We start from the raw sequence: 21,176 nt of genomic DNA on the forward strand, positions 1-21,176 counted from the left end.
CCCCAGCGCTGTCAACGCTCCCGGAGCCCGTACCCGGACCCAGGCCTGCCACCTGCTGCGAGGGTTGAGGGGAGGTGGCGCTGCACAAAGAAGATGAGTGCAGCCAACTCCACCTCCCCAAATAAGGCCCGTGCCTGCACCCCTTGTGGAAGGCGGTTGTGGCTCTGGCTGTGGCGAGCCCTACTCTTTGGCATGGTTCTGGGGCGAGAGAGAGAGACGGGGCGGGAAAGAAAAGGTAATAAAATTTACAAAAGTAAGTAAAGGAAATAGCAGGGAATAGAAAAAGAGTGAAAAAGTACCTAAAAAACTAAAAAAAAGTAGACAAAAACCAAAAATATAGAAGCAGGAAAATAGTCTGAGTAATAATAAGTAAAAAAGATTTTAAAAAAGTTTCTAGAAAGTAAGGATTGCAAAGATAAAGGGAGGATTCAAAAAGAGGCCCAAGAACCATGCAATAGAGTGAAAAACAAGATGGCCGCGCCCATTGCAACCACGTGCGCAAGTTTGCGTGATATTTTATCCCCGAGCACGCAAAAAGTGGCGCGAACAAGTGAAAGCTTTCCCGAACAGGAAATACATACCGCGAACGGACGCGAGCATGCATTGCGCGACCCGGAACAGGAAGTAAGCATCGCGAGCAGGCGGGACTGGTAAAAACAAGATGGCCGCGCCCATGAGCGACCTCATGGGTAAGTTGGCGAGACATTTTTCAACGCGATCACGCAGAAAATAGCGCGTACGGGCGGGGAAAAAAGCATCTGCGTCTTTGCGATATTTCCGCGTGATCGCGGAGATTTTGGACATTTTCGCGATCGTTCGCGAAAGCGAATTTCGCAAATTACCCCCACCCCTAGAAATTTCCAAAGGCACAGCTGTTTCTGGATCATTTTAGGAATACTGTCCCACGAGCAAACTTCTTGTGCCCAAATTCACTCAAACCCCATATTTTCTATCTTTTTTCAGGGTATAAAACAAGAGGTTGTTAAATGATTTAAGGGTGTTCCATTTAGGAATTAGAGAGCTGTGGAATGGACAATGTGATACAGAACACATTCGGATTTGAGCCTGATATATTTGCACCAGCCAATGAATTTGCTGCAGAAAGTGATCATTTTTTTTAATTACAACAAAGTTGTTGATGCAGCACTCTTTTTTGGTAATCTGAGATAAACTGAATTTACATAATCAATGCAAGAATAAATAAATGCATTAGTCATCATTACTCTGTGAGAGAAAGAGAGAAAGTGGAATGCATTCAAATGCACCCTAGATGGTAAAAGCACATTTTCAAGGAGATTCCTAACTGGTTGGAAATGTGTAGTTTAGCAATGGTTATTGATTATGGTATTTAAATTCCTAACCACAAACACTGTCTGTGGGCAAATATCCAAAGATATTGCCAATATTTGCTATCTCTCATCCTGTCCAATGAGTATAAACTTGGTGTTGGATGGATCAAGAGTTAGGTAGTTCAGCGCCATTCAGTGCATCCAAGGGCTAAAGCCAATCCATTCACTTTCAAGGACAAGATCTGGGTGTCCTCAGTGTACATAACAAACATCATCTTGAAGTGATGCAGAACATCAGCCAATGGAAGGTGACTGTGCCTCACTCAGAGACAATAAAAGGGATTCTGTAAAAACATTTTGTTCACTTACCGGGCATTTAACAGACACTGGCCCAGAACATGCAGTCTGCTATTTAACAGGCATAACTCCCAGCAAATTTAGGAACAGTTCTTGTCTTTTTTTATACTTCGAAAATTCAATATGCAAAACAATATATTGAAGACATTCTTTTGCTACCTTTATTTTTCTCATATGCTGGGTCTTTGTTTGGAAAAGCAGAGCCAAAGGATTTCTCCTTTTTCATGTCATCTACCAGGGAAAACATTAAACAAAGATATTTACGACTACTAAATAACCTCCTGTATACATTACTAAGCAAAGATAATTATTGTGTTAATGCCCACTCACATCATGAAAAGTTTTTCTCGAATGTAAAACAGCCCAAACATAACATGAAGCTAGGGATATTTGCAACAAAATTGCCCTTTCTGGATGGTCATCCTATTAGTGCTTTTTCTTTTTTGCCTTTTCTTAACCACATTTTTGCAGCCTGTAGAACTATGCACACTTTAACCTGCTATCCAGTGATTAAGACCTTGTGCCTTCAACATGATTAAATTGGCATACCCCTAATTTGCATATTTAACTTACCTATAAGTCCTTAGTAAACTTTACAAAAGCATACCCAGGGCATGTGGGTTAGACATCACAAGTAGCCTGCAACACCCATTGTGCCATTCAGTACAGTCTAGGAACTAACTATCTGTTAGGGACAACCCAGATGTGGCAGCGACAAAAATTGCTAAGGAGCTGGGCCTGGGCAGTATAGCGGGTCCTTTTAATCACATCCCTGTGCTTAATTTTGTTTGCTCACCTCTCGGCGTGGTGCCAAAGAAGGAGGAGGGTGAGTTCAGGCTCATTCATAACCTGTATCTACCTAGGGGTGCATCATTAAATGACGCCATCAATGAAGACATTTGTAGCGTTACGTATGCGTCCTTTGATCAGGCGGTTGATATGTTGAGGACTCTTGGACCTGGAGCCTTGTTGGCAAAGTCAGACATTGAATCTGCTTTTCGGCTACTGCCGGTTCATCCCCTAGATCAGCATCTGCTAGGTTTCTCTTTTCAAGGCAAATTCTATATGGATAAGTGTATGCCCATGGGTTGTTCTGTTTCCTGCGCCTGCTTTGAGAAATTCAGTTCTTTTTTGGAATGGGTTTTAGGCAAACGACAGTACACCACCATGTCATGCATTACCTGGATGACTTTCTCTGTCTCGGGTCGGCGGGCTCGCAGGAGTGTGCGTGGGCATTGCAGGAATTTTGCGTGCTCATGCGGGCTTTTGGGGTCCCGCTGGCGCCTGGGAACACTGTGGGTCCAGCAACCACATTGGAATTCTTAGGCATAGAATTGGACTCAGCCGAGGGTTGTTTTAGGTTACCAAAAGACAAAATCATGAAACTTAGAGCAGCTCTCCAGCAAAGTTTGACCAAAGACAAAGTGACACTACAGCAGCTACAGCAGACTGTGGGACAGTTGAATTTCGTACTGAGAGTGATACCCATGGCACGCCCATTCTCCCGCTCAATTTCACAGACCATGACGGGTCTGCGGGAGAAACACCATCGCACGAGACTGCCGTCTGAGGTCCGCCAGGACATGCGGATTTGGATCGCATTTCTGGAGGGCTTCAACGGCAGAGTAGTGTGGTCCGGTCCCCCCACTACATCTGCAGTTAGGTTTATGGACTGACGCTGCGGGCTGTGTGGGATTTGGTGCCATACTTGGAAACAAGTGGGTGGCACAACGGTGGCCGGTTTGGTGGGAGGAGAGCTGCCTGACAACTAATATCTGTTTATTTCCAAACTGGGTTGCATTAACAGTTTGGCCTGATCAGTTGTGTAATCAATCTGTAATCTTCTGGTCGGATAACATAACGGTAGTTGAATGTAACAATCAGCAGGCGGCGCAGTGTAAATTGATACTTCGCCTACTGAAAGAAATTGTGCTGGTTTGCATGAAACTCAACATACAGTTTAGGGCCAAACATGTTCCAGGGGTGTTAAATAATGCAGCTGATGCACTCTCTCGCTTTAAGATGCAGGTATTCAGGGAACATCTACCATCCACAGAGGCGACGTCTACACACTTCCCAGAAACACTCTGGCAAATTGGTGCCCCCGCTACAGAACCTCGTGGCAGTTAGCCTAGCACCCAGGACCAGTACCGCTTACGAAGGGGCGTTTTTGTCTTATTGTTCCTTTTTGGGACAGGATTGGGCGGAGAGATGGGATCAGGCAGGGAATTTCACTCAGTACCTAGATGCATTACATAAGGAAGGGCGCTCTGCAGCGACAGCTAGCCGGCATGTGGCATCTGTTTCTTTCTTTGCTCAGATCAGGGGGACCAGAGATCTCACGAATAGTTTCATCGTGAGGAAGGCGCTGAAGGGGTGGCGGCGCCTCCAACCAACCGCCACGGACACAAGACAACCGATAGGTTTAGAATGCCTTGTCTGGCATCTGCAGTTCATCAGGGGAGGTACTGCTGTTCAGAGCCGCCTTTACATTACCCTTTTATGGGGCATTCCGGGTAGGGGAACTGGTGGCTAGCAATAAGCAGGGCATGCTAGGTGTACTTCAGCTTGAGCACACAAGGATACTAGGTGATACACTTTTGATTACCATACGAAAATCTAAAACTGATCAGGAAGCCCGTGGGGATGAGCTGGTACTCCATCAGGCACGGACTAATTCTTTCTGCAAAAGTGTTTCACGTAGAGGCCTTCATCAAACAGAGAGCAGGTACAGTGGGGGGAGCATTGTTAATGCATGCAGATGGTACCCCACTTACCTAGTTTCAATTTCAAAGGGTATTGGCTATGACAATGGACAGGGTTGGTTTAAATCCGAAAGATTTTGGGACACATTCATTCTGAATAGGGGCTGCCACTGAAGCAACTGCTAGAGGGTTACACACTAGCAGTGTGAAAAGAATTGGGAGATGGTCTTCCAACTGTTACAAGCGCTATGTGCGGCTGCACATGTTGTGAAGGTGGCAGGATAATTTACGCTGACGCCTGTCTTGTTTGTTTGCTTGTATTTCAGTTTCTCAAGCCTGTCACGCAGGGCGGAAACTGCCGTCGGACCATCAACAGCAAGTATCTTCATCGCGGCGGACCCAGGCACAGATAAAGGAGACACAAGTTGTATGGGATGTTGGTCACTCTTTTGTGAAACGTGGTAAATCTGTTTTCTTTGCAGGTAACTATAGACAAAGGGCAGAACAGGGAGGTTTCAGGGTTTCCTTTCATGGTAGGGGGTGTCTCTGCCTCAGTCAGTTTAGGGGTTTCTTTACGGAGTTGCTCGACAGACCCACCCCGCCGCCCACAGTTATCTTACATTTGGGCAGAAACGACCTGGTAAAATTGGGCATGAGGGTCCTGATGGAAGAGATAATCTCAGGGGTAAACTGGTTAGCTAAACACGCCAAGGCTGCACCATAGTTTGGTCCCAGATGATTCCTAGACTCAGATGGAGGGGGGGGGGACTCTGTCAAGGCGTTGAATCATTCGGTAAAGAGGATCAACAACAAGATAGAGAAATTATTTTGGTCACCTCAATTGCAGAACATGCCACATGGGTGTGTCGGGGGGGAGGGGAAGGAGGTAAGGTCCCGCCGGACAGCCACCTTGTCCCACACATCTAGAACGGTACTGGTGATCTGGGAGGCGTAGAGATTGGGAGGCCTATGACTGCGTGGCAGAAACGGGATACCCTGAGGCGTGCGACCAGCGACTGCCTGGTCCTGGAAGAGCCAGTGTTTGGCAGATTCTAGCTGATGCCATTCCACCAGGGTGCGCAGCTGCGTCACCTGGAAATAAAGAGTAAGGTCAGGCACACCCACGCCACCATGATCGGGGGGTAGCGAGGCTATCGTGTGCTTGTACCGTGGGCGGCGGCCATTCCAGATGAAGCTAGTGAGGTCTGCCTGGGTCTTTTGAAGCCATCCCGCCGGAGGTCGCAGGGGAAGGGTCTGAAATATATAAAGAATTTGGGGCAGCAGGGTCATTTTTACAGCCGCAATCCGGCCCAGCCAGGACAAAGTCAAATGCTTCCACCGCCTGAGGGTGTCACGGAGTCGGGAGCTGAGCCTGGTGTAATTCGCAACTGCGGAGGCCCGTACTGTCCGGGCCAGCAAGACTCCCAGGTAAGGGACGGTGGATTCCGACCATTGCAGGTCAAATTCAGCCTTGGACTCTTCCAACACCTCCGGTGTCAGAGACAGGTTCAGGGCCTCTGACTTGGCCACATTGATTTTGAAACCCGAGGCTTGCGCGAAGGCGTGAAGCTCGATAAAAAGTGCGCGGAGAGATTGCATCGGATTCATCAGGGAGAGCAAGATGTCATCAGCATACAAACTAATTTTATGCGTGTCCCCGCCGAACGGTATGCCCGTGATAAGGTTGTGGTTCCGCACCCTGCATGCCAATGGCTCCATATAGAGCGCGAACAGAAGGGGGGAGAGAGGGCACCCCTGCCTGGTCCCTCTGCCAATCGCAAATCTCGGTGACATGTGACCATTGACCCGAACTGCAGCGTTCGGGCGGCGATAGCAATTGAATATGAGGGTCCGGAGCGTCTCCCCGAGTCCGAACCGCTGCAAAACCAGCTCGAGATAGGGCCAGTGTACCCTATCGAAGGCCTTCTCCGCATCAATCGTGAGGAGAAAGCAGTCCTGTCTCGTCCGAGAGCCAGCCTCGATGAGGTGGAGGACCCGCTTGGTGTTGTCGCTAGTCTGCCGCTGGGGGATGAAGCCCGCTTGATCCGGCTCCACCAGCTGTTGCATATAGGGCGCAAGGCGACTCGCCAGGATGCCCGTGTAGAGCTTCAGGTCGACATTCAGCAGGGAGATCGGCCGGTATGAGCCACACCGCGTGGGGTCCTTCCCGTCTTTAGGAATTACCGAGATGGCCGCCTCTAGTAAGTCCGATGGAATGGCGCCAGGCGTGTCGAAGGTATTGAATAGCTCCTTCAGCAGCGGGGCCACCAGTGGGCAAAAAGTCTTGTAGAAGGCCGCCGTATACCCTTCCGGGCCCGGTGACTTCCCAAGAGTCAAACGCGAGATTTCTGAGAAGACCTCCTCCAGGCCTATGGGGCGGTCAAGGAAGGCCGCCTGTGCCTCGTTAAGCGACGGGAGGGTTGCACCCCGCAAATAGCTCTGACCGTCCCGCGGTTCGAGATCGTCCGCTGCATATAAATCAGCGTAAAAATCGCCAAAGGCCGCGGCGATAGCCGTGTCGTCCGTGATGGCGTAGCAAGTGCTAGGCTGGAGCGTCTGGACCTGCTGCCTCTGCCGTTGCATCCGCAGCCTGCTCGCCAGCAATCTCCCGCAACGGTCACCCCCGGTGTAATACGCATGCCGGAGGCGCATGGCGGCGTATTCCGCCACGTCCTGATCCAGGGCTGCCAGCATCTTACATTCCGTGCAGCGTTGCCGCCACGCTCTCGCAGCCCCGGTGCGTTGGTGCATCTGCTCCAACTCCGCCACCCGCTGGGTGAGCTCGGGTCGCTTCGGCGCACGCTCCCTGTTGTTAGCGGCTGCCAAGGAGATGAATTCGCCGCGGAGAACCGCTTTGAGGCCCGCCCATTGCGTCGCCTTAGAGGTGTCCCCGTTGGCGTTGTGGGCGAGAAATTGGGCGAGCGCCGTTTTTATGCGTTCCTGAGTGGTCGGCAGGTGGGGAAGGCTATCGCGCAACCGCCAGTGTCTTTGCCGGCTAGGCGCCACCGACACCCGGAAGGATGCCACCACCGGAGAGTGGTGTGGCAAAGAGGCTGGAAGGATCTCTACATCGCGTGCTTGACGCGCTAGCTGGGAAGAGCACAGAAAGTGGTCGAGGCGTGCATATGTTTTGTGGGCCGCCGAATAGTAGGTGTATGCCGTCGACTGTGGGTGCAGTGTCTCCACAGATCAACGAGATCTAGGTCCGCAAGGTGTGTGTGCCCCGCCTCTGTGAGTGCCCCCACCTGGCCGGACCATTGGCCGGAGCGGTCCGATGTGTTGTGGAACACCAAGTTCAAATCACCCCCAATCAGTAGATGTGGATGCGTGTTGGCCGTGGCCGTCTCTAGTGCCATGTGTAGGAACTTCTCCTGGCCTTCATTGGGCGCGTAGATGGAGCCCACTAGTAGTGTCTGCCCTGCCATTTGGAAACGATACACCAGCAACCTACCTCTGATCTCCACTTCTTTCTGCATGACTTTCCCCCCAAATGTCTTGGCCACCAGTATTGCCACACCCGCTACTTTCTTGTTAGCAGAGGAGAAGAGTTGTCTGGGAAAGGCACGGGATTTTAGCCTGTGGTGATCTTTGGGCAACAGATGGGTTTCCTGCAGGAGGCAGATATCTGCCCCCGACTGTTCCAGCAAAGACAGGATCGCCCTACGTTTAACGGGGTTGTTGAGCCCTCTCATGTTGAGTGAGAGAACCGTTAAGTGGTGTGACATCTTAACTCCCTATGTGCGGCTCTGGGCCCGCACCCGCCCTCTGCGGCGCCGTCGCTCTAGGCACACACAGTAGTCCAGGCAGTCCCTGGAATAGCGCAGAAAAATGCGGACAAGGAGTTCCCGCCCCCCCACCCCCCTACCCCCTCCAGCAATCCCGAACGATCCCCCCAAACCCCAACTGAACCAACCAATCCCGGGGGCCCACCCCGCACCCCCACCCCCCATCCCCCCGTCATCTCACCCCTGGGGAACCCCAACTTGGAGCCTGGTGAATTGAATCATAGTCCCGGTCCAGTCCTGTCTCGCAGGTCCGTGGATGATTGTCAATGGGGAACGTGACAGTGGCGGCACTTACCCGGCCCCCCGACTCCCCCTTTCCAAAGCGAGGTGTGAGCAGTGGCCCTCTTATGCTGCTCACGGGGCTACAGTGGTATCTCGCTCCACTTCCTGTACGGCTGCCGCCCGTTCCTGGGCAATCGTTTCAGGGTCCGGTTTCAAGCGAGCCCCCCGTTTGCGTCTCCGTCTGACTTTCTGCCAGCCATCTTGACTTCTCAGCCCCGACCCCTCTTGAGAACCATGGTGTGCGTCATCGTCCGAGTCTGAGGGATCCGGCAAGTCAATGCCCAAAAGAGAGCAGGTGTCCCTGAGGGAGCGAAGTTGGTGCAGCTTCCCCTGCCAGGTAAAGATGATCCGGAACGGGTGGCCCCAGGAGTAAGGTATCACTTTCACACGCAAAAAGGCAGTCACGGGTGTGAACTTGAGCCGCTTCTGTAGCGTGATGGCAGACAAGTCTTGATACAGCGCCACAGTCACTCCCCGGAATTGCAAAGGCTGCTGTCGCCTGGCCTCCTGTAGGATCCGCTCCTTTAACGGGAAGTCCGGGAGATAGGCCAGTATGTCGGGCGGGGGGGCCGGCGCTCGTCGTGGTGGACCCACTCTGTGTGCACGATCAATGCGGACAGGGAAGTCCTCCGCCTCCCCCAACACCGCACGGAAGAGGGCCTGCAGGTAGCCAGTGACATTGTTCCCCTCGGCGCTCTGAGGCACATTCCGGACCCTAATGCTGTTTCTTCGGGAGCGGTTTTCCAGGTCTTCCGCATGAGCCTGGAGGCCTACCTGCTGCTCCTGAAGGCGGAGGACCTGTTGCTGCAAGTGCGCAAGCTCGTCACTGCGAGCGTGGCCGGACTCCTCCACCGCCGCTACCCTCTCTCCCAAGCCATCCAGGTCGCGGCGTAGCTCCCTCTGCTCCCCCGCAATGTCCTGCTTGAGAGCCTGGAAGTCATCTCTCAGAGTGTTAAAGAGCGTCTCCAGGAAGGTGCGCGTGATGGGAGCCTCCCTCTCCTACTGTTCTTGTGGACTCGCGGCTGCAGGCGTAGGGGGGGGCGTCTGTGCCTTCCCGCCTTTACTAGTGGGTTTCGCCAGCATGTCCGTGATGGTGCGGTTGGCTCTGCGGCTCGAGTTGGCCATATCTCCCCTCACTGCAGGTCCGGGACTCGGACCGCTCCGGATGGGGGCCCGCTCCCCGCTGCGTTCGATTGGCGCTAGATCACCGACAGAGCCTCTGCGGCCTCCGGCCTATTCCTACTGGTACCTCGGAGCCACTGCACTCCACAGGGCCCGCCAGCCCCTGCTGTCAAAGCTCCTGCCTCCTCCAGTAGTCTCCACCGGGGGCCCGACCACTCCGCCCCCCGAAAGTTGCGGTCCGTCTCGCTTTGCCGCCGTCGAGACCCAGCACCCCAGACTCTGCCCGCAGCCGCGCGGCCGGTGACCCGGTTTCTGCTGTTGCCGGCTCCCCCCCACCTTCAATGCGGGGGGGTCAGCTTCTCCAAACCAGTGCACGGGGTCTCAGTCTCCCCCGTTTGTGCCTCGCAGGGCTGGGCCCCTCTGCCGCTGCCGCAGCTTGCCTCTTGTTCGTGGCCGGTCAGCCACGCGATCAGGGAGTCCGACAGTCTAATCCCCTAGGTCGCGGCCCCGCTGCTCCACTCTTGGCCTCACCCACACTCCCGGGGGCCCCCGCTGGCTGTCCAGTGCCCTCAATCTGTCGCTGCGGGGCCCCAGGGACGTGCGGGCCTACCTGGGACTGCTGCCGTCGGGCTGGGCCTCAGTGACCACGTCGCGGGAGGTAGGGCACTCCGGGTGCTGCTCCTGCCGTCCTGCGCCACCGCTGTTGAGACAGGCAGCCGCCGACCACCTGAGCTGTGCCGCCGCTGCCCCAATCCGCTCTTCCTCGCGGCCTCCACCAGGCCCGATACCAGGGCCGCGCCCCAGGCCGGACGCCGCGGCGCCGGGCGGAGATCCGCCCCGCTGCTGTCACTGCCCCTCCTCAGATGTGGGGCTCCCGGCCTGTTCTCAGCTCCGGCCCAATCTCCTGCCGCCGCAGCGTGTGCGGGCCTGCGGCGTCTGCGTAGGCCCGAGCCGGGGCCTCGATTAGTGGCTGCGCCGCCACACGCCGGCTCCTCTCCTCTCTCCTTGCCTCAGGGGCGGGCGTTGCACCCGCACCAGCCCCAGGGACCCGCAGACCACTGCGGGAGGGGGCGCCGGCTTCAGCGTGCTTCCCCACCGGTGTGCTGATCCGTGGGGGCTCCTCCGGTTTCCCGCTTCGGGATCGCCCCTGCCGATGTCTCTCCGCGCTTGGCGGGCGCGCGTCAGCCACACCAAACCTGCCCGTCTCCGCTGGTCTTCGGGCTCGCACCAAGCCAGCAGGGTCTGGACACCCCTCCTGGGCTAAAAATGCGCTGATTTTCGGGGCCACTGCTGTGGGATGAAGGCTAATAGGGCATAGGGCCGGGGGGCCGAGTGCAGGCACGTCCGATTAGCCCGCCATCTTGGCCACGCCCCAGTCCTATGTTGATTTTAACTATAGCAGTATGGCGCGACCTGGCACTTAAACGCCATGTGATACCGAGAGGACGACTTACGAATATGGACCGCGTTTGATGTGGCAGGGAGTACTCTCCTAGGTAAGCTATTGATGTTAATATTCGGGCTTGGTATTATTTCTAAGCTGACGTGGAGTTTCTGTTTGTAGAATTACGTACAGCATTTAAACGATTGATGTTGTCCCGGTGCTGCTTTATATCTACACGTTTGTGTGCTTAGCAGTACTTGTTATACCTGGCAGACTTAAATAATGTTTTCGACGCAGGACTACTTAGCAGTACTCGTTATACTTGGCACACTTAAACAATGCTTTCAACGCAGGACTGCCTATGGCTAACTACGGTATTAAGTTTATATATTTGGCTCGCAGTGCCGGCGTGTTGCCGCGCCACGATATTTACAGAGCCTCTGATATATTATGTCGGACGTTCTTTGTGTTTTTTTGTGTTTTTGTGATTTTACGCTTTTTTTAACATAAATCTCATATGTACTATTTCTCAGACTCTTTTCGATAGTAGATACACAACGCTAATAACGTGTCAATTGGTGTATAGACCTGTTTGAATCTACAAAGTGATGTGGTATAACTTGATGTGGTTTGATGCAAAACTTTTAGTGCATGGAACTTTTTATGCATAAAATTGATCTGGTTCATTTCGCCTTAAATGCTATAATTGCAGTAATATTTGAGGTATTTAGTAATTATGCAATTTCAGTTGATAGATTAGGGGTACTATGAGTGTGAATTTTAGATAACATAATATTTTAGGCTTACCCGATTTCGGTTGCCTTTAGAATGTACAAGCTGATCTAACTTTGATGTCAAACCCAAATCAGTAAATATATTCCTTGGGTTTCGAACCATGGTGATTATTTGTAGGATTTGATATATGTCGCTACACTCTAGAGTGAACTTAAACTAACACACTGGTTCACACCTTTATTGCAGAATATCAGCTATACTATTACTTATATGAAGAATTCCAAAATAGGAATGGATGCAGGTAAATGTCCATAACTTATTCTCTTACCGATATTCCTTATTATAATATTAGTTTTATCTGTTATCCCTATGATTAATTGGGATACTATGCTTCTGTGTATGTAGCTTTAGACTCATGTCGGTTTTATCTACTTGTTTTGAATACTTTGGCCCTAATTTATCCTTCTTCCCTTATTTTAGTCCTTATCTACTACTTGGAAAAATATTGGCCTCTGGAATTGATATATATATATACTGTTGATACATTCTGATTTATATGGTGAGCTAATTTTTTGACCCTAACACGCCTATAAGCTTTTGAATCTTTTCACTGGTTTATTAGGCTTTCTTATTTACTTAGGTGACATAAACGGTGACTTCGGTATTACTGCTGTTCGATACTTGTATGCACTCCAACACAGATATTGGTCTGTTCTCCTTTTCTCCTATGTGTTTCTTTCATGTGTATTTTACTTTTTTACGGAACCTAAATAATGGTACTACACTTGGTAACCTTTTAGTCTTTTTCTTATAGTGCTAATAACACTGACAGTGCTATGCGACTTTCTCACTATTCACAACTTTTGGGTTTTTTCTACACTTTGATCTTAGTGTGGCATGATCACTGATTGGCGATGGTTAGTTGAGAACTAAGATCAGTACTTATACCCTGTATTATTTCACTTCCATTTGTAGCCCTGAAGAAGTCATTTGGGTGACTGTGCCCCATGACGAAACACGTGTTGGCATTGGTTTTTCTATTGGCTACGTTGATGTGAATTTGATGAATATTGACGAACAAATCTCTGATGTGTGACGAGAAAAGATAAAGGAAAATAAAAAAGGAATTAACCTATTGGACTCTTGAAAGTACATTTCTTTTCTCCAAAGACTTTATGAAGACTTTTTGTGCTCGGGAACTATCTACTCTTTGCATTTAGCAAAGGCATTTCTAAATTAATCAGGGGCGGCTAGCAAGATCTCGCTAGACATTTATATAAAGGCCCAAGTGACAGGCAGCATTTTGGTGCTGGAAGTACAAGCTGGCAGAAGAAAACATTCTTTTGCCAAATGTGTGGCAATGTGTTTTGACTCCCTATCTGGGGGAGAGAAAAGGGATGAATTTGGGTTCCCCTTGCTTATATACTTTTGACCCATATAAGTTTCAGGAGTCAGATACGGAGTGAGAAAGGCTAGGTCGCCAGTTGGTGAGCCTATGTTGTCTAGCTATTGTGCGACAAACTGGAGGAGCTGAGCATGGCTTCATCCATGAGGCCATCAAACTGTCCAAGGCCAAGGCTGCATGACTTCTGTCAACAGGCTGTCTTTTGTCCAAAATCAAATACTTCTGCTGCTCTACATACAACTACGAATGAGGCCCTACCTTCTTTGGGTAGTCCCGGTGGGGATGGATTCTAATTCAGTCTCAGGAGTCCAGACCACTAGCATTCTACAAATCCATGCACAATCCAGCATCAGTATAGTGAGGAAGGAGCAAGTGGTCCACCTCCTCATTGTCGAAACCATCATGTGGTACATGTTGGAACCCATGGATTGTTGAATCTGAGCTGAACTTGGCCTTTAGTCTCTTGTGGTGCAGGCATCAGGGAAGCGGCTGGGAATCATTCAGTGTACTGGAGATTTTAATAATTTTGTAAGGCAAGCTGACACAAGGCAAAAGAGGGCGTGGTGGAAAGGTGCATAGGTTTCTTTCACCAGCCACAGATGGAAATTGTGCAGTAAATATGTCTGTTCCAGGTAAGAAACCAGTGTTTAGACTGGATGCAGAAAGTTCGCTCCCGGAGTCGGGTCGGCACCAGCGCAAATGGGAACCGGCGTGCCATTCGTGGGAGGTGTGGGTCGGCACCGGATACAAGTCTGGAGAACCCCCAATGGGGTCAGTTACTGTAGGAGAGAGGCCTGCTGGCAGATGTGCGACTGGGGCCCACACAGCTAAATAAAGTATGAAGGTACCCCAAAAGGAGTTCGCTTCAGTCTGAAAATTTGTAGCATGGACTCTTTAAAGCCCTCTATGTGTTGCAAGAACTTGATGCATCCAGCATCTGAACAAGACCTAAGTGGGATGAGGCCAGTGGAGTAAGACTCTAGGAGTATCAACTGCTTGACTAACATCCCTCCCCCCACTCACACACCCGCCATTCCCTGATGCTGCAGTGGCAATAGGGAGGCAACTCCAACTTGTCCTTTTTACTGTTGTGGCACAGCTTATATTTGTTCATAACACCTATAAGAATTGCTTCCCCTTGGGGAAGTTTCCCCTGGATGCACCCAGGATACACTTCCCAGCGGGGAGTGCTTCTTTTAGGTGTTTTAGACACGCTTTTGATCAGAAAGAAATACCCTGCGGAACACATAGGATTTAACTAATCACCCTACCACAGATACAATAACAATAATACCGGAGTGCATGAACCACCCAGGGACCACTTGTATTTAGACATACCCAAGAACTTGCAGTGAGAACAGCACCCTTGTATAGAACGGGAGCAGTCATGCATCTAGGAGCAGGGTCACTGTTTTGAATGATACAAAGCATGGCAATCTATGAAAGTTCCAATACTGGGGCAAGCAAATATTTTTTGGATCAGTGACCGACTTTGCTTCTTACTTTCATAGTGCAATTTCAAGTCAGTGGTCTGGGAAGAAAATTTCACTTGGCACAAATTCTAGCTCTTTGGAACTTCGGCACACCTGACATTGTTGGGAGCAGCACTGTAGATCCACGTCGAAGGGTGCATAAATAAAGCAACATACATCAGTGTGCAGAGGTAGTGTCTATATGTGACCCCTCTCCATCACTTCTGGGGCACGGAGAAGTAGTCGTGGAGTGCAATAGCCCCACTTACGGGCCTGTGGGAGTAATTGCTGGTGAAAAATATGGATTTAGTGTTTACTGCTATCAAGTATAAGAGTACATATCTATGTACAATGTGGCAAAGAACAAAGACTGCTTTCAAAATTGTTGAGGATTTAGAGTAGGAAATTCTCCAAAGGGAAACATAAAAATGTAGTAAAGAGCATTTGCACTCATGAATTACATTTATACAGTGTATATTATGCTATGGAAAATGATGAATGGGAAAATTGTTAGGAATACACATCAATAGGAAAACTAGGAATTCTAAAACAACAGGAAAATTACCGTACGCGGAAACTAAATGAGCAAATGTATGCCTGCTTTGTGAATCAAGACCTGACTGTCCAGCATTTTTTTAATTCTAGACTATAGTGCACACAAAAAGGTATACATGGCTTGACATATAAATTTGCTGATCGAGAACGGACCTCCAGTCATGTTCCAGAGTCTTCCCTCCAACATACCTTACAGTTACAATCCCAACCTGATTTGATGAAAGTGGATCTTTACAGGTTGCAGCAAATATCACAAACATCCAATATGAGTTACCTGGTTCGGCTGATACTGGGAACTGTTTTGGGGAATTTTGTATGTTTGCAGAGTCTGTGCTGTTACTGCATTGTTATATTTTGTCTATGCAATAGAGGTTGCACTATCATTACTTTTTATTTACCAATTCTTATGAATTCCATCATTTATCCAATACATTATTTCTTGTTTCTAAATGAATAAAGCTAAACGTTTACATGCACCACAACAGTCTTACAACGTACAGAATGAAGTTTTATCTCCTTGTGAAATTTCCAAAGGCAGGACTGTTTTTGGATCATTTCAGGAATAGTGTTCCACGAGCAAACTTCTTGTGCCCGGAGAGCACTCAAAGCCAATTTTTTCTATCTTTTTTCTGGGAAATAACCAAGAGGGCGTTTAATGATTTAAGGGCGTGACTATAATGCAGGGGCGGTGGGTGACATTTGAAAGTGGTGGGGCGCAAAGTGATTAGCATACAGCACCGTAGCGAGCGAGTGCAGCGAGCGAGGCCGAACCCCTTAAGGGGAGTTTGGGGGGACAACCCACCCCCCACGAAAATTTTGAAAAAAAAGAAGAAACATCTCAGCTCTAAGAGTAGAAGAAGTTGCACAGCAGTTGGGAGACAGCCTTTACAAAGCCCTCTGTCCCACTCGTTTTTGTGCCTTTCTGCCCTCTGTCCCACTCGTTTTTTGTGCTTTTCTGCCTATAAGAGGGGTTCGGAAAATTTTGAAAAAAGAGAAGAAAAATCGTGCATTTTCAAGCAAATTTGAGAAAGCAGGAAGGTTAATAAAGCAATTGTGAAAGTGCAGTTATTACATTACAAACACACGCCCACACACAGAGACACGCTTTCACATACAGACTCACCCACACATCAATCCACACACACACTCACACAGACACCCCCCCACACACACACACGCTCACACACACACATATTTAGATGGATTCCACTCTCCACAGTCACTACATGAGGTGCCAGCTCGCTACCAAACATGCCTATTCTTTCGAAAAGGCAAATAAAGGATCAAGCATACACACACAGACACACACACACACACCCACACAGACACACACACTCATGCAGATTGTGTTCCTGCAGGGAGCTTGCTGTCAGGCTGTTTGAGGCCTAAGTTCTTTCACCCAGTTTTTACAGTCCGTCTTTGTTTACATCTTAGATGTACCCCAAAAGTGAGCACATCCCACCAGCAAAACCGCAAAACCATAAATATTGTAGCAAGGCCAACTCTGAAGCAGTGTAGTCTTACAGGCTAAGGGAAAGATGGAAGCAGCGGGGCCCACAAAAATATGGTGGCACTGTGGCAGCCATTGTGTGCTCTTTAGTCACATTAAATTGAAGATGACCTGATTTTACTGCTTTGGCATCAATTCTGTTTTTCTAACAACTTTCAACCTATTAACTTTTAATAAGCAGTCTCTTTCACTCACACCCAAAGCATCGCCTATTCATAGCACATTCACTGCAGAGTGTGTACAGGAGACGTTTATCAATAATCTGAGCAGCCCAATAATAAAACAGGAGGAGTGTGAGCATTGCTCTCACTTACAAGCTGAGTATAGCATCCTCTGACCCAACAAAGTTGAAAGCTATAAAGAACGCTTGTGTTTGAAAGAAATGTGCAGCCCCTTTGCACACCAGATGAGTCCTGATCCAGCTAAACTTGGCATATAAATGACCCAAGAGAAGCACACTACCTGTTGGAAGAGAGCATGAACCCACTCATCCAAAATTATGGGGGCTCCCTGCAGTGTGTCATGAGGGGCCTCGAGTCTCCCAAATCTGGCTTTCGGCCAAGGCTGGAGTGTACGAGTGCAGTTGTGTAGCTACAGTGGGTTCAGGGGCCTGCTCTACCCCCCTGCACTCTTTCTGGAAGTCTGCACAAGTTTATCCGACACAGTAACCAGAGTACAAAACTGTGAAAGCAGCGACAAGCCCCCTAGCAATGAGCAAATAAGGCAAACCACGCCCCAATTTGCATGACCTAAATATTTTCTACATATATTGCTTCGAATGAGGCACACATAACAGAAACCAAAACTCTCATTAGCAGTTGCACAGCCTTCTCCTGAAAGGAACAAAAAATAACTTTGAAAAAGATACAACAAATATAAAGTCTCAGATGCTGACCTAGTCATTTGTGAAACCTCACTCAGAGAGGCCAAACATGAGAAGGAGGCTGTAAACATCAGAAACCAGAAAGCTGAGCAGGCCTGTGTACAACATGGACACACTACAAGACAAGATGACAACTAATGATGAGGCATTTTGGAATTGGGGAGAAAGTTGTACATGTTATTAGGCACCAAAAATCAAACTAAATTCAAAAGACAATACACCAGAGTGGCCATGGGCACAAACATGTTATGTACCATTGCGATTTACATTTTCCACTGTTCTTTCGAAAAGGCAAATAAAGGATCTAGCATACACACACAGACACACAGAACTGCCTGATTCCAGTCCAGCCACATGTGGCCTCATGCAGATATCGTGCTCGGTCCCCTTGACCTTGTGATAAACAATGAGTCACTGTCAGCTCCAGGAGGCTCATGAACTTATGACAGGGAGTAACCAGCAATAGCAGCCCACTACTAACTGTATCTGCAGAGTATCTGTCTTTGAGGGATCACATCAGCCCTGTAGCCCATTAGGCACCTCCCTGGCAGGCCATGTGTAGGCAGCGGGCTCACCTCCAGTTCCATTCAGGCTGAAAACACGACGGTAATTGGGGCCTCACTCAGGCAGGTCACAACCCGTAACGGCCCTCTCAGAAACTGGGGACAGATTCGGTCCGAACTACAGTTTGTTTTTTAGACATTACTGTGCACGCAAATAGTCATCACGGGACCATAAAAAGTAAGCACAATCACAGAATACAGACATTAATACAATGTGCCGCACCTTCTGTGGACTCAGGTTCACAACAGAAGAAACGCAGGGAAGCCCAGAAAAACACAAATGAATCAGGCCAGCTCAGTTCATTTTTGAGACAGGAGAAAATACAAACATATCCTCTTTACCAACATGCATACAGACTGATGTATTGCGAAAGGGTAACACCAGCCACATAAAAGCATTTAAAAACATCATCAAAAAGGTGCATAATATGTTTGTTGAATGCCTTGGTTCTTTGGTTTTCCAATTGGGGTCTCCATAGTGAGTGGCCCAGTAGCAGTGTTCCGCTGGGTCCTCGCAAAAAAAGAATAATAATAGTAATTAAGTCAGGGAAAGGGAAGTCTGCAAGGAAATCATGTGCTCCCATGGAGTGCTGAAAGGGAGTGAAAAAATAGTCCCCTCAGAGCAGTGAAAGGATACAAATCAACCTAAAGATCATTATAGAAGCTATGCTGCAGTGGGGGGACAACATCAAGAATATGGAAGAAAGCTGTTTGTACGCGAGGCCTAAGAATTGAAGATGTGAATTTCAAAAAGCGTTAATGTGTATATCAATGAAAAGTTAACTCTAGCTGTTAGTATACTGCTTAGGAGAACACACATTACAAACAAAAATCAGGCAGCACCTAACAGCAATTTAACAGCAGGACCCTAAATGTAAATAAGACGACTGATGCATAAGGGATGCTAGTTATTGTCTGAAGCTTCAGGGAATGCTACAGCATATTCTCCAGAATGCCTTGACAAAATGAGTGGAATTAAACTTTAATCAATTATAATGATTAATGCATATGGTTTTAAGCAGATATTTAGCATTTACACTGAAAAGAAAATATGTGCAGTGTTTTATTGGTAAAGTAATTTACAATGCACGAAAGTGGTGCAAATATATCCGTTCACAGTGAAGCATTTTATAAATGTACCCCATCACTGCAAAGCGTTCCTACTAAAAAAACATCTGTGCTGTTACTTGGTGGAAGTTTTATTTTTGAACTGGTCGGGGATGCATAGTCAATACAAAAGAAATGCCCAGGACAGTGTACAATCATCCAGCAAAAAGTAAAATAAGAACAGAAATTCAAATTTGACATTTTCAGTGTTTTTATCTTTCTTCCCTTCGGAATGTCTGTCTCATTGGTAGTCTTCTTTGATGGAATATAGGAACTGTCATAGTGATTGGAGTAATAATGTGGAACCTGGTAGTCGAGTTTATTTTATGTGAGAAGCATACAAAAGAAAACAAACAAGGAGAACCAGGCTGGTGACCTACTGACAGAAGCATTATGGGAGTTGAAGTCTATTTGCTTCAAGAGAAAACATTGTACTGTACTTCTAGTTTACAGTGGTGAGTAAAAAGGCAGCCGGTGATTATAGATGGGGATTACCACCATCTCGCGATGCAGCAACAGGCGACCATGGGGAGTTGTCAATAACGTAGAAGGCCCAGTTACACTAGGTAGGGCACATGGGTGGTGTGAGGAGCTCCCTCCATCCCAATTAGTGCCTGTATTTGTTTTTGTACTGTAAATCTAGGGAATGTGGACCAAATTTAATTGCTTCTTTCAGGGCCAACTACACCTTTATTACACCACGAATGTAGGTCACACAATACCTTGGCCGAAATTACTCCCTGTACGCGTTAAATAAAGGACTGCATGGATGCACCGGACACAACAGTGCTCTGTCACACGAGAGGGGCCCAAGTCTCTAGCAAGCAGAAAGCGCAGAGCTACATCATGCTTTACCCTCAGGGTTTTGTTTTTCTCTCTAGCAGCTGTATATAGCGCGAACTTGACCCGAAGGTATTGGAGCGCTTTACCTGGGCACCAGTTACCTTACACAGGGACACATTCATTTTCACAATGTTTGAAATACCGGTCGCTAAAACACAACTTCGCCTAAAATTGTGCACCGTGACACAGTCAAACCACTCACCGTTCACAGGGAAGGAGTCCTTCATGCACACGGTCCACACGAGGCGAGACTGGTGGCGAGTAGATGATCTGACGTCAGCTCAGCAGTGCCGCAAAATGGCCAATCACTGCATGACTACATGAAGTCACACACAGTGATTGGCCATTATGCAGTGTGTGTGTCACCACCCACGTGCGGCATCCAATAATGGATTGCCCTGCCCTGGTGCGCGGTTACCGGCCAATCCTGGCGCTGCAAGCAGCGCCAGGATTGGCTAGGGGGGCTCACTGACTGCTCGCCCTGTGTCGCCTCTGTAAAGTCGGGGGCTGCGGCCAGGTTAAAAAAGCACCCCCCCTGGTCACTCTCTATAGGGGACCTTTCATGCGCATGCTCGGGCTAGTTTCTGCCCCAAGCATCACTTGCGCGCTAGATACCTTGGCTGGCCTGGGTGTCTGCTGCTGCAGCTGAGTGATTGCGTCACGTGGACTGTCACTCAAGCTTCGCAGCAGTCCAGACCAGCCCCCCTGCGCAGCGCTCTCCCAGATTACTCGGGTGCTTCCAGGATTCCCGGCGGCGCACGCACGACTTTTCCTAAATTTTTCACCAGTCAGTGTGTGTGTTTATAATTTCTTGCAGCAGCCGAGCAGCGTCGTCCATGGGCTTGTGGGGCTACGCTCCTACGCCCCAATGGACGCACCACGGCTGCTATAATGTATGAAGGTATGTATGAGCATAAACTCGGTGTTGGTTGGATTACGTGTTGGGTAGTTCAGTGCATCCAAGGGCTAATGACAATCCATTCACTTTCTTGAATACATTCAAGGAAAGGATCTGGGTGTCCTCAGTGTACATAAAGAACTTCATCTTGAAGTGATGCAGAACATCAGCCAATGGAAGGTGACCGTGCCTCACTCAGAGACAATCAAAGGGATTCTGTAAAAGCATTGTGTTCACTGACCGGGCATTTAACAGACTCTTGCCCAGCACATGCAGTCTGC

The 21,176-nt window shown here is 48.8% G+C and overlaps 1 protein-coding gene across 3 annotated transcripts in view; it reads right to left on the minus strand.

Moving 5' to 3' along the window:
• Window positions 1–21,176, minus strand: part of TRIM25 (tripartite motif containing 25) — a 461,778-nt gene that overhangs the window by 197,164 nt on the left and 243,438 nt on the right. Inside the window, exon 5 of one of the 3 annotated variants that reach the window (XM_086930874.1) lies at window positions 1,806–1,877. The exons of the other annotated variants lie outside the window; for them this stretch is intronic. Within the exon in view, the coding sequence (XP_086787000.1) occupies window positions 1,806–1,877 (72 nt within the window). The remainder of the gene's footprint in view (window positions 1–1,805; window positions 1,878–21,176) is intronic. 3 annotated transcript variants of the gene reach the window in all.

The sequence above is a fragment of the Lissotriton vulgaris genome, chromosome 7 (genome assembly GCF_964263255.1).
Source record: "Lissotriton vulgaris chromosome 7, aLisVul1.2, whole genome shotgun sequence".
NCBI classification, from domain to species: domain Eukaryota; kingdom Metazoa; phylum Chordata; class Amphibia; order Caudata; family Salamandridae; genus Lissotriton; species Lissotriton vulgaris.